This window comes from Dipodomys spectabilis, unplaced genomic scaffold (assembly GCF_019054845.1).
Source record: "Dipodomys spectabilis isolate Male_0828 unplaced genomic scaffold, ASM1905484v1 ptg000076l, whole genome shotgun sequence".
NCBI lineage: Eukaryota > Metazoa > Chordata > Mammalia > Rodentia > Heteromyidae > Dipodomys > Dipodomys spectabilis.
In genome coordinates, this window is record NW_024870753.1 from 6,744,474 (window position 1) to 6,757,140 (window position 12,667).

A 12,667-nucleotide genomic window follows, 5' to 3' on the forward strand; every position below is an offset into this window, starting at 1 on the left:
AGCACTGTCCCTCAGCTCTTCAGTTCAAGGCAAGCACTTTACAACTTGAGCCATAGCTCCACTTCCAGTTTTTTGGTAGTTAATTGGAGGTAAGTCTCAGACTTTCCTGCCTAGACTGGCTTTGAACTGCAATCTCAGCCTCCTGAGTAGCTAAGATTACAGGTGTGAACCACTGGTGCCCAATGAAAGTTCTGTTTTAAGAGGTTAGTATCCACCCAGAGATGATTAACAAATATGCCTCTAGTTACTGTTAACATACATTCTGGGAGACAAAACAAAACCACCCCAGGCTGAGAATATTGGGTTATCTCCTCTACTATGTAGGCATAATATAAAAACCTAACCTGAATATCTGTATCAGTAGGTTGCTGGGAACAAAAAGTTCAAGGAAACAAAATGTGCACACATATAAACACATTTAAGATATACATTTCATTACTATTTAACGCCACCCAAGTATAGTAGAAAGTGTTAGCAATCCAACATACAACTTTTTTTTTTGGTTGGTTGTGGGGCTTGAACTCTGGGCTTGGGGCTGTCCCTCAGCTCTTCAGCTCAAAGCAAGCGCTCTACCGCTTGAGCCACAGCACAACTTCCTGTTTTCCAGTGGTTTATTGGAATAAGAGTCTTAAGGACTTTCCTTCCCAGGCTGGCTTTGAAATGTGATCCTCAGGGTTCATTTTCCTAACATCACATTATCTGACCTTTTCCGCTTGACTCATACATATACTAGCTATTGCAAATAAGGGAAACCATGGAAATGTGATCCTCAGATCTTCAGATCCTCAGATCCTGAGTAGCTAGGATTACAGGCGTGAGCCACCGGTGCTCGGCACCAACATACAATTTTTTACACACTTAAGATAGACATGTTGAACTGAAACCCTTTCATGCAACTACTTTAAAATAAGTTAAAGAAAAAAGTAGGATGCAAATGTGGCTTAGTGGTAGAGTGCTTGTCTAGCATGTATGATGCCCTCAGTACCACAGAAAAAGCCAGAAGTAGTACTGTGGCTCAAGTGGTAGAGCACTAGCCTTGAGCACAGAGAAGCTCATGGACTGAGTCCAGGCCCTTAGTTCAAGCGCCATGACTGGCAAAAAAAAAAAAAAAAAGAGTAAAATATTAAACACATACAGGTTGGAAAAGAGGATAGCTACATAGGAAGACATTATCCAAAAGCAAGAAGCAAGCAAAAAAGTGGAACAATGTCTATCATTACTATGACAGATTGCTACACATTATTACATTACTTCCCATTTTCTACTTGAATTCTACAACCAACTTACCGAAGTTTTGATTCTTAGATCCTTTGGAGGGAGTTTTAAAGTCTTTTTCCAGTCATCACCAGGTCTAGAGAGAATACAGTAAACAAAATATCAAATTTCCTACTTAACATGATTCATCCTCAATATAATTAAGTTCTTTTTTTTTTTTTGGGTCCAGTCGTGGGGCCTGAACTCTGGGCCTGGGTACTGTCCCTCAGCTCTTCAGCTCAAGGCTAGTGCTCCACCACTTGAGCCACAGCACCACTTCGGGCTTTTTTCCTTTTGCTTATGTGGTGCTGAGGAATCGAACCCAGGGCCTCAGGCATGCAAGGCAAGTGCTCTACCACTGAGCCAACTTCCCAGCCCCTATAATTAAGTTCTAGAGAGGAAAAACTGGGAGAAAGCGAGGGAAGCGGTGGCACTGTTCAAAAAGAAAGTTACTAATACCTGACTTACATAACTGTACACCTCTGTACATCACTTTGTAATGTTATTTTTTTTTCTGCCAGTTCTGAGACTTGAACTTAGGGCCTGGGCACTGTCCCTGCACTTCTTTGCTCAAGGATAGCACTCTACCATTTGAGCCACAGCGTCACTTCTGGCCTTTTCTGTTTATATAGTACTAAGGAATTGACTGCAGGGCTTCATGCATGCTAGGCAAGCACTACCACTAAGCCACATTCCCAGCCCAATAATAAATTCCAGACAAAAGAAAAAGCAGAGTAGGTTTATATCTTGCCATACACTTAAGAATATAGTTAACCAGGGGTTGGGAATGTTACCTTAGTGGTAGAATGCTTGCCTAGCATGCATGAAGCCTGGGTTCAATTCCTCAGTACCACGTAAACAGAAAAAGCCGGAAGTAGTGCTATGGCTCAAGTGGTAGAGTGCTAGCTTTGAGCAAAAGAACATCAGGGACAGTGTCCATGATTGGCAAAAAATTAAAAAATGTACCAGCTAGACACTGGTGACTCATGCCTACCTAGCTACTTAGGAAGCTGAGATCTAAGAATCTTAGAATTTCAAGCTAGTCCAAACTATGAGACTCTTATCTCCAATTAATCAGAAAAGCCAGAAGCGAATGTGTGGCTCAAGAGGTAACAAAAAAGCCAAGCAAGAGCTCAAGACTCTGAGTTCAAGCTCTAGGAAATGAAGAGAAAAAAAAAAAAAGAGAGAGAGAAAAAAAAGTTACCAAAGAATTAAACATTAGAGAATGTATTCATAGGAAAATAAAAAGTCTAGATAGAAGGGTTCTTGGGGCCTTCATCTTAAGAACAGCATAGTGCAACTGTTCATCAAAAGATGGTTTGACCTAGAGAGAGAGAGAGAGAGAGAGAGAGAGAGAGACTGTATTTTTTTTTGGGGGGGGGGAGGGTCGTGGGGACTGAACTCTGGGCCTGGGCACTGACCCTCAGCTCTTCAGCTCAAGGCTAGCACCCTACTATTTGAGCCATAGCATCACTTCCAGCTTTTTTTCCTGCTTATGTGGTGCTGAACAATTGAACCCAGGGCCTCATGTATATGAGGGAAGCAATCTACTACTGAGCTAACTTTCCAGGCCTAGATAGTATATTTTAAACAGCACCCAAATTTTAAAAATTTTAAGATTTCATGAAAAACTTTAGATTATGGATTTTCTTGAAAAACTGGAAACAATCCTGGGTTCAGCTAAAGAACTGTCTTTACTTTAAAAAAAGAAAGAAAAAAAGAAAGGACACATTTGCAACAATGTTCTAAAGTTTTGAATGGTAACACTTAGTAGAGATTACTAACTAGATTTTAACTCCACTTTTCTCCTTTGTTGTGGTGCCTGGGGATCGAAACCAAGGCGCCCACCCCCCCACCTCACCCCCCCTTCACACACACACACACACACACACACACACACACACACACACACACACACTAAGTGCTCTAACACTAAACTGCTTTCTGCTATAGGTTAGTCAAACAGCCACCTCTTTTAAATACGGCAAGTAGCTTGCATAATGTCCTCTAGGCATATTAAGTTTATCATTTCTGGTGACTAGTTAAAACCAAGGTAGCCTAATTACAGTCCCAAATATTTGGGAAGCTAAAGTAGAAGGACCATTTGAACTCTGGAGTTTGAGGACAGCCTATCAACAGAATTCCACTCAAAAACAAACAAAAAAAGAAACAGAAACAGCTGAGTGCCATTGGCTCATGCCTACAATGTATTCAGGGGGCTGAGATTTCAGGATCATGGCTGGATCCAGTCTGGGCAGGAAAGTCTGTGAGACTCTTAGCTCCACTTAACCACCAAAAAACCAGAAGCGGAGCCATGGCTCAAAGTAATGGAGTGCTAGCAGAGGGGGGGGGGGGGGGTCGGTGGGAGAGACTGATAGGAGAGGGAGAGAGGGAAAGGGAGAGAGGGAAAGGGAGAGGGAGAAAGAGAGAGACACCTAAGACAGCACTCAGGCCCCACAACCAATAAAAGAAAAAAGTCAAAACATCTAATGTTTAAAAGAAAATACTGCCAGGAATTATTTCCAATTAGTTCACTGTGTCATCTTTAAAACAATTTCCATTTATTTCGTTGCAGCCATTCTTACACTACCAGAATCCCCAGATCTTAAACCTAGATTTATTTTACTTAAATCTAGAACTTACATAGCCATAAAGCCCTGGATTAGAGACATGTAACCCCACTAAGTCAGATAGTACTTTGCTACCAATTCCAAGACCTGTGTTTGTGTCAGGCTGCATCATCCATATGTTTTTTTTGTTGTTGTTGTTTTTGGGTCCGGTCATGGGGCCTCAACTCTGGGCCTGGGGGCTGTCCCTCAGCTCTTCAGCTCAAGGTTAGCGCTCTACCACTTGACCCACAGGGCCACTTCCGGCTTTTTTCTTTTTTGCTTATGTGGTACTGAGGAATCGAACCCAGGGCCTCAGGCATGCAAGGCAAGCGCTCTACCACTGAGCCACCTTCCCAGCCTCCATCCATATGTGTTTGTTTTTTTTCTTTTTTCCAGGCTTGAACTCTGGGCCTAGGCATGCTCAAGGCTAATGCTCTACTACTTTGAACCACAATACCACTTCCAATTTTCTGGTGGTTAACTGGAGATGAGACTCACAGATGTTCCTGCCCAGGCTGGCTTTGAACCAGGATCCTCAAACCTCAGCCTCCTAAATGTCTAGGATTACAGGTGTGAACCACCAGTGCCCAACGGAAGTTATAATCTTAAAAGGAGGTAAGACAATTTTAAATGAGAAGTGGTTAAGTATTATGAGTTCTGAGGCAGTTGACAGAAACTAGAAGGCAGAGGTAGCCTATAAACTAAGATCTAAAGAACTGAAGAAAAAAAAAAATCAATCCAGGAAAAGAAACAAAGAAGAAACAATATCCACTAGTGTCTCAAATCACAATTTTTTTTTTTTGGGGGGGGGGGGGGGGTCAGTCGTGGGGCTTGAACTCTGGGCCTGGGTGCTGTCCCTGAGCTCTTCAGTGGCCACAGTGCCACTTCTGATTTTCTGGTGGTTTATTTCCTGCCCGGGCTGGCTAGAACTGTGATCTTCAAATCTCAGCCTCCTGAGTAGCTACGATTACAGGCATAAGCCACCGGCACCTGGCTAGAATTTATTTTCTTTTTGGCAAGACTGGGGTTTGAACACAGGGCCTTGAGCTTGCTAGACAGGTGCGGTGCTCTATTATTTGATTCATTCCTCGGGCCCTCAAATTATATTTCTTTTAATGGAAAATATTCCTATAATACAGTAGCAATTGTAGTTTACATCCTTAATAACTAAAAGCAGCCTAAATTCAGCTAGCCTATTCATACTTTGCAAAATAAAGTCAAGATTTTTTTTTGGGGGGGGGGAGGGGGGGTCAGTTGTGGGGCCTGAACTCTGGGCCTGGGCGCTGTCCCTCAGCTCTTCAGCTCAAGGCTAGTGCTCTACAACTTGAGCCATAGCGCCACTTCCGGCTTTTTTCTTTTTGCTTATGTGGTGCTGAGGAATCTAACCCAGGGCCTCATGCATGCAAGGCAAGCGCTCTACCACTGAGCCACCTTCCTAGCCCCCTACTTTTTAATTTAAAGAATGAGTTTTTAAATTTGCTTTTTAAATTAAGGTTTCAAATTGTTAACTGTCAAATAAGCAGAGCAGGAGCAGAGCTGTGGCTCAAGTGGTAGGTAGAACACTAGCCTTCAGCAAGAAAAGGCTAAGGGATAGCATCCAAGGCCCTGGGTTCAAGCCCACTACCGACAAAAAAAACAAGTAAGAGAGGGAAAAAAAGAGAGAGGTGATGGTGATAACTAGAAAATATGCACTGACAAAAATAAGATGAATCCAGGTGCTGGTGGCTCACATTTGTAATCCTAAGAACTCTAGAGGCTGAGATCTGAAGATCACAGTTTGAATAAAGTCTTTGACTCTTTAATAAGCCACCAAGAGTCAGAAATGGAGCTATAGCTCAAGTGGTAGAGTGGCCAAAAGCTCAGGACAGCTTTCAGGCCCTGAGTTCAAGCCCCAGCCTGTGTGTGCTCACTTGCACTCGTGCACACACACACAAATGAGTCTTATATCATTCATTTTAGAACAAATTCAACTAATAACTTCTACACTGAGATATGAAAACCTGCATTGTTTCTATAATCTAGACAAAGTTAATATATTACCTGTGCTTATGGTTCATTACTTACTTGAATTAGTTATGGCAGAAATGCATTATTTTATTACAAATACTGACCTCTATCAGAATCATGAATCATTAATGTGTAGTTAACAACAAAGATCAAACCTTAAACCAATAGTTTTGCTTTTCACTGTAAACAAAAAAAAAATCTGATTGGTTGGTTCCTCAAATATGTCTAACACTTACTTAATAGTGGTGGTCATACTCTGTGCTTGCTGTTGAGTGCCATTATTGATTGTGTTGGTGTTTTTCAACTGGTTCATCTGTTGCTGGGTCGGTGTGCCCCCTCCTCCAGGGCCACCACTGGGCTTCACAGGGCCCCTCAGCTGACCATTTTGACTGGACAGACCCATTATAACAGGGTTCTCTGTTCTGGCCGTGCTCATGCTGTGTTAATTGCAAAGGTGTCTCTTTCAAACTTCAAAACTTTGAAAGTCAGTAGAGAAACTGTAATAACAGTTTATTAGGCTCTCCAAAACGAAGAGATAAATAGAAGTCTTGCTCAATAGATGAGTCCTTTATTGCAATGCAGGCAAGCACCTGTAAGTCTCTGGACGGTGGTAAGCAGCAGTAACTTGCTCTCATGCACCGAATCAGCCTATTTTTTTTTTTTAAAGCCCTCCAACAAGCTTGAATTATATCTGAGTTCACTCACTTCAATCTGAAACAAAGAAAAAATTATGAAAGCAACCTAGAGACAATTCAGTAGAAAGATTCATAAGTTAACATTTTTGTCAAATAACAATCTGCTCCCTTCTGTCTCCTCCCTGGTGAATCCTCTAATCTCTACCTGGTCTAAAATCCAATGACTTATTATACTTTAATTACAATTCAGTGAAATATCACTCAACTTACTAATGTAAATTTGGACAAAGTGGGACAAATTGATTTTTTTTCTATTTCTGACAGCAACCAAGAATCTTTCTTTGGAAGCTAAATGAGCTTTTGAAAACATTGTACTTTCAAAAAACCCACCTATTTCCTTATCTGACTTCAACTAAATTGTGAAGAAAAAAAAGGCATTTTTTCCTCCTTTAAATTTTTGTCCATTAAAACGACAGTCTCATACAGTAATGACTTGTCTAATACCTTGTTTGAAAAACAGATGAAAACTTTTGCTGCCTTCAAACTTGAATGCCACAACTATTAGACACTTTCAAACATCATTTTTCAAAAAATACACATATACTTAAAACACCACTACTCAAAAAATAATATAACTTTTCTAAGCACTCAGAACATTCAATCTAATTAACAATAGTTCTTTAAAAATAAACAAAACTGGTCAATCTTCATTTTAAAGTTGTTTCCTCAATCGACTTAATTTGTATAAACAAAAAAAATGACAAACATCAGAAAAGATTAGGTCCAACTCCATTTGGCTTATTACTATATTTTGGGTTTTTTTTTTTTGGTCGGTCGTGGGGCCTGAACTCTGGGTCTGGGTGCTGTCCCTCAGCTCTTCAGCTCAAGGCTAGCGCTCTACCACTTGAGCCACAGCGCCACTTCCAGCTTTTTCTGTTATGTGGTGCTGAGGAATCGAACACCCAGGGCCTCATGCACGCAAGGCAAGCGCTCTACCACTGAGCCACCTTCCCAGCTCCCCATTTGGCTTATTATTTAACCAACCTGTACACTGCTTTCCCAAAATACAGTAACTTTATGATCAGTGATTATTTTGCCACATACAAAGGCATCTCAAGTTCAAAATTCTGATATCTGGTATCTCAAAAACCGCCAGAAACATCTTCCTTTATAAAGAAAAAAATGTGAACACCAATTTTCTCCCAAACCAAATCCTGATGCTCACATACACAAAGCTGTTTGCTTTGACCTCTGTGTTATCCACCTCCGGAGCAGGACTGATTAACAGCTACTCTTCCGTCTTAGGAGGGTTACAGGATGGCCAATAATAATAGCACGTACTTCACACCGGAGGACTTGTTTGCAAAACACTACGGAAGAGCGCACTCTCTAAAAGACTACCGGAGAGCACCAGCAGGGTCGACCCTGCGCCGTCGGACCCCAGTCCTGGACACCCCTCCCTCCTTATTGAACCGACACCTGCCCGGCAGCCCGCGTCTCCGCCGGGGACGCGCTCCGCCTCCCGCTGCCCAGTTCGGCGCTGCCAGCTCCACTTCCACACGCACGCACCGAGCGAGCTCGGGCGGCGGAGCGGCGGCCAGGGCCCCGGCGGAGTTCATTACCGCCACTTCCGAGCGCCTCGTTAGCTCGCATGACAGCTTCGCACCCCAACCGTCTCGTCATCTCCAACTACAGCTTTTGTGTGCAAATGCGGCGCCGTTTCGCGCGGCTCGGGGCTGAAAGGGGGTTTCCTCTGAAGGATAAAAGGGGGCCAAGGGAGGAGGAGGAGACGACGGGGACCCCGGACCTTGGGGCGGCCCCTCCCGGCCGCCCCTCCGGGTCGGCTCCGGGCACGAAAAGGGTTGGAGCCCCCGCAATCCTATCTGCGCCACAACAGCCGGAACCAGCTCTGCCCGGAGCAAACAAAGGGGCTCCCCTCCCAGGCCCCGGACAGCGCCCCCCGCCACCCGCAGTCGCCTCCCTCCGTCCCCAGACTGGGGGCTCCGCCAACCCTCCCCCCTTCCCGGCCCACGAGGCCTACAGCAGCCAGGCGGCCGCCCGGAGGGGCCGCCCGCACCCTATCACCTCCTCCATCGCCACCGCCTCCCCCGGCTCCAGGCCGCCCCGCGGCCCCCCACCCCCGTCCCAAAGACCCCTCCGAGCTCCCGGCGCTCCCCGCGGCGCCCGGACCCCGCGGCGCCCCACCTGCCTACCTCAGACGCCGCCACCCCCACAGCGGCCGCCCGCCCTCCTCCCCGGGCCCGGCAAGGCCTCGGGCCTCCGCCCCGGAACGCCCCCCCCAACGCGGCCCGGGGGGCTCCCCGCGACCCCCAGGGCCCCGCCGACCTCGGCCCCGCCGCCTCAGCCCACGCCCCGCGCCGCCGGCCCGAGTCCTACCGCCGAGGCCACTCCCGCTCGGCGCCCTCGGTCCTTTATTGTTGACTCGAAGCTCCCAAAATGGCGGCGGCTCCTTCCTCCTCGGAAACCTCCGCCCCCCCCACCCCGTCCTCGCCGCGGCCTCCGCCCGCCCCCGCCCCGCCCCCGCCCGGCCGCTCCGGGCGCCGCGCCCGCCCGCCCGCCCGCCCGCCCGCGGCCCACGCTCCGGCTCCCGCCTCTACCTCCGGCCGCCGCTGCCGGCTCTCTGGGCGCCGCGGAACTCGCGGCCCGGTAGCGCCGACTGCGCGCCGCGCCCGCCGCCACCCTCCGTCCCCTCCCCCTCCCCGCATGGCGGCGGCCGCGGCTCCTCCTCCGCGCAAGATGGCGAGGGCTCGGCCGCCGCCGCCGCCACACCGCGACGCCCGACTGCGGCACCCGGGCGGGAACAGGCCCGAGGAGGCGGCCCGGGCCCCTTTCGGAAGGGACTGGCGGCCGGAGGCACGGAGGCCGCCGAGAGTCGCCTGGCCCACCCCTTCCAAAGGGAGCCCCGGCCGATGGCGGCCCGCGGAGGGTCGTGGTCACGCCAGACCCGGGACCCGTTCCGAGACGAGCCCGCCGGGGGGCTCGGGGACGGGCGGCTGACCTGACAGCTGCCGCGGGGCCGGGGAGGTCACTGCTGGGCCGGGGACGCGTCCGGGCGCGCCTCCATCCATCCAGGGACGCGCGGAACTAGCGGCCCCGAGGCGCCGGCGCGCTACCGCGGGGCCGGAAGGGAGGTCGGGAGGGCACCGGGGGTGGGAGGGCCCGGGGAGCACGCGGAAGGGAGGTGGAAACCGGGAGGGTGCCCCTGACGGAGTAGGGGTGCCGAGCCGGGCCCGCGCGGGGCAGACCTCCCCCAGAGGGCGCGGACGCCCCTCCGAGAGTCGCCGGCGAGGCCGTGGGCAGCAGGAAGCCGGAGGGGGAGGCGCTGCTCCCGCCGGACCCCCACCCCACACACGCAGGCCTTTGCTCCCCTCCTCCCCAGATCCGAACGGCTCCGTGGGTGCGCAAATGAAATGCTCTCTTGTTCCACGTCTAACAGGAATGGGGAGGAAAAAGAGCTAGAGGCTAGCTAGGCCAGGGGAAAGGAAAAATCCAGTCACACCCGGCTGGGAGACTGAAAATACTAACGGACGGTCGCCAGGTCGTGGGTGACAACAGAACTCCGGCCGACCACTTCAGCCCAACATGCCCAGAATGGTCGGGACTGGGTCAGTGACTGGCAGCTTCGATTCCTCCCATCCCGCTACTTCCAACTCAGGGCCAATCAGAGAAAGCCAGATTTGCTCTTCAAACCAATCACAGGAGAGGATCTGCCTCAAGTTAGCCCACCTCCGGCCAACAACCTCCAATCGGAGGAGTCCGACCTGAAGCCTCTCTCTCTCCCTCCACCTCCGAACTGGGTCTAGCCCGCCTGGGTCTACCAAACCCAGTGCTGCTGTCAAGTCCTGGAACAAAACACAAAACAGAACAAAAAACAGGCCCTTCTCATTTGGTATTTCTTGTTGATTTCCACACGATCAATGGAAAGGTGGTGGAGCAAAGGAAGATTTTTATTAAGATTACAGAAGTTGACTACTTTTTTTTCGTTAAATGCGTTTCCGACTTAGATTTTTAAGCACCTGCTTATGCAAAGGAATACTCCCGCACCTTGTTCCCATCCCAGAGAGATGAGGACAAAGTGGTTTCTTAATAAGAGGACTATGTGTGAAGACTTGTTTGTCCTGATATAATCACAGGCAGCAAGAATCTGAAAGGGAGACTAGCCCTTGTCGGGGTTCTCTTTCCCTAGACCCTTCAAGGTATGGAACCAAGAAAAGGAAAGGGGCCAAAGTCCATAAGCAAACTAACTTTCTAAAGAAATCAGGCCAAAGTAATGTCAAAAAAGAAGTTTCTTTTAAGACAGACAAATTCTTTTCTAGCTCAGCTATTCGGTCGTTTTTGGCTTTCTGGAAAGAAGTATAGTTTACAATTGAACTCTGGATCATTTTCTTTTTTTTTGGTCCGGTCATGGGGCCTGAACTCTGGGCCTGGGCGCTGTCCCTCAGCTCTTCAGCTCAAGGCTAGCGCTCTACCACTTGAGCCACAGCGCCACTTCCGGCTTTTTTCTTTTTGCTTATGTGGTGCTGAGGAATCGAACCCAGGGCCTCATGCATGCAAGGCAAGCGCTGTACCACTGAGCCACCTTCCCAGCCCTCTGGATAATTTTCTCTTGGGTTCAATTTTAATAGTTGATGGGCTTAACTATCCTAATATTTTTTTTTCCTCTGATTCAAACAGATTACCAAGAATCATGCATTATGACACTTTGAAATTACAAACGAAGGACTGGGAAGGTGGCTCAGCGGTAGAGTGCTTGCCTCTCATGCATGAGGCCCTGGGTTCGATTCCTCAGCACCACATAAGTGGAAAAAGCCTGGAAGTGGTACTGTGGCTCAAGTGGTAGAGCACTAGCCTTGAGCTGAAGAGCTCAGGGACAGTGCTCAGGCCCAGGGTTCAGGCCCCACAACCGACAAAACAAAAAAAGCTCCGAATGAATTATTTGCTAATGCACACTATATTTTAGTAAGTTGTCTATAAGTTCAGAAGAATGTTATAGAAATCAATCCTTTGGCAGTTAATAGAGCTTAATATTTGTGGATTATCTGAAGAAGATATGGTTTCTATTCATCATAGAAAAGAGGTTCCCAAGATGTTTTGACATTTTCAGGTTTTTTGGTCAGTTTCACTCTATCCCATCCCACTTTTTTTTTGGGGGGGGGTCCAGTCGTGGGGCCTGAACTCTGGGCCTGGGCGCTGTCCCTCAGCTCTTCAGCTCAAGGCTAGCGCTCTACCACTTGAGCCACAGCACTACTTCCAGTTTCTTTCTTTTTGCTTATGTGGTGCTGAGGAATTGAATCCAGGGCCTCTGGCATGCAAGGCAAGCGCTCTACCACTGAGCCACCTTCCCAGCCCCCCATCCCACTTCTTGGACCTTGAGGTATGAAGTTGTTAGCTGAAGTGGTAGGCACCTAGAGAATTTATACGTAAGATGTGTTTGTTTTTGACACTTTTGGATTTTGAACTCAAAAACCAAAGTTGCTAGGCAGAGTCTATCACTTGAGTCATATCCCCAGCCAAAAGGACATTTCTGAAAGGAAAAAAAAATCACAAATACATTTGAGGTTTTAAATATATGCTTAAAACAAGATTCTTTCCTCAACCTCTCTCCCCCAAAAATTGAGATGGAACTAGAATGCTACCTGGAATCCAATCAAAAGAAATATCTGCCAGTCTTACAATTTGACTTCATTTATTTACCTAAAGTAACTAGAAGGGAGTGGGGGAATCATGGGTTAATTAGTATTTAATTTCATTTTGAAATATTTAAAATATTCAATTTAAAAATGCTTTAATCCTAAAAGTTCAAGTAGGTTGGATCTGGAATATACATATGATTATATCTAAAACACCCAATGTTCTTACCATGCAAAACTGGATTTCACATTTTTAACTTTTTTGCCAGTCCTGGGGCTTGAACTCAGGGCTGCTTTTGCTCCAGGCTAGCACTCTACCACTTGAGACACAGCACCACTTCTGGCTTTTTTTGTTTATGTGGTACGGAGGAATCAAACCCAAGGCTACCACCGAGCCACGTTCCTACTAAGCCTTAACTACTTTTTTAAGGGAACATAATAGTTTAGCCCCAAACCACAAGCAAATGTGTTCATTACCTTGAAGAGAAAACGTTTTTTTACCACACCATAT

The 12,667-nt window shown here is 47.5% G+C and overlaps 1 protein-coding gene across 5 annotated transcripts in view; it reads right to left on the reverse strand.

The window, feature by feature from the left end:
- Ddx6 (DEAD-box helicase 6) overlaps positions 1 to 10,072 on the reverse strand; it is a 43,642-nt gene extending 33,570 nt beyond the window's left edge. Inside the window, exons 1-3 of one of the 5 annotated variants that reach the window (XM_042682968.1) lie at positions 10,052 to 10,072; positions 6,107 to 6,581; positions 1,288 to 1,351 (exon numbers count right to left, since the gene is read on the reverse strand). In XM_042682968.1, the coding sequence (XP_042538902.1) occupies positions 1,288 to 1,351; positions 6,107 to 6,306 (264 nt within the window). In that variant the 5' untranslated portion in view covers positions 6,307 to 6,581; positions 10,052 to 10,072. Of the gene's footprint in view, positions 1 to 1,287; positions 1,352 to 6,106; positions 6,582 to 8,851; positions 8,870 to 8,902; positions 8,992 to 9,123; positions 9,142 to 9,524; positions 9,639 to 10,051 lie in introns of those variants that run through there. The other 4 variants (XM_042682967.1, XM_042682969.1, XM_042682965.1 and 1 more) reach the window with 4 other exon arrangements.
- Between the last annotated feature and the right edge of the window lie 2,595 nt (positions 10,073 to 12,667).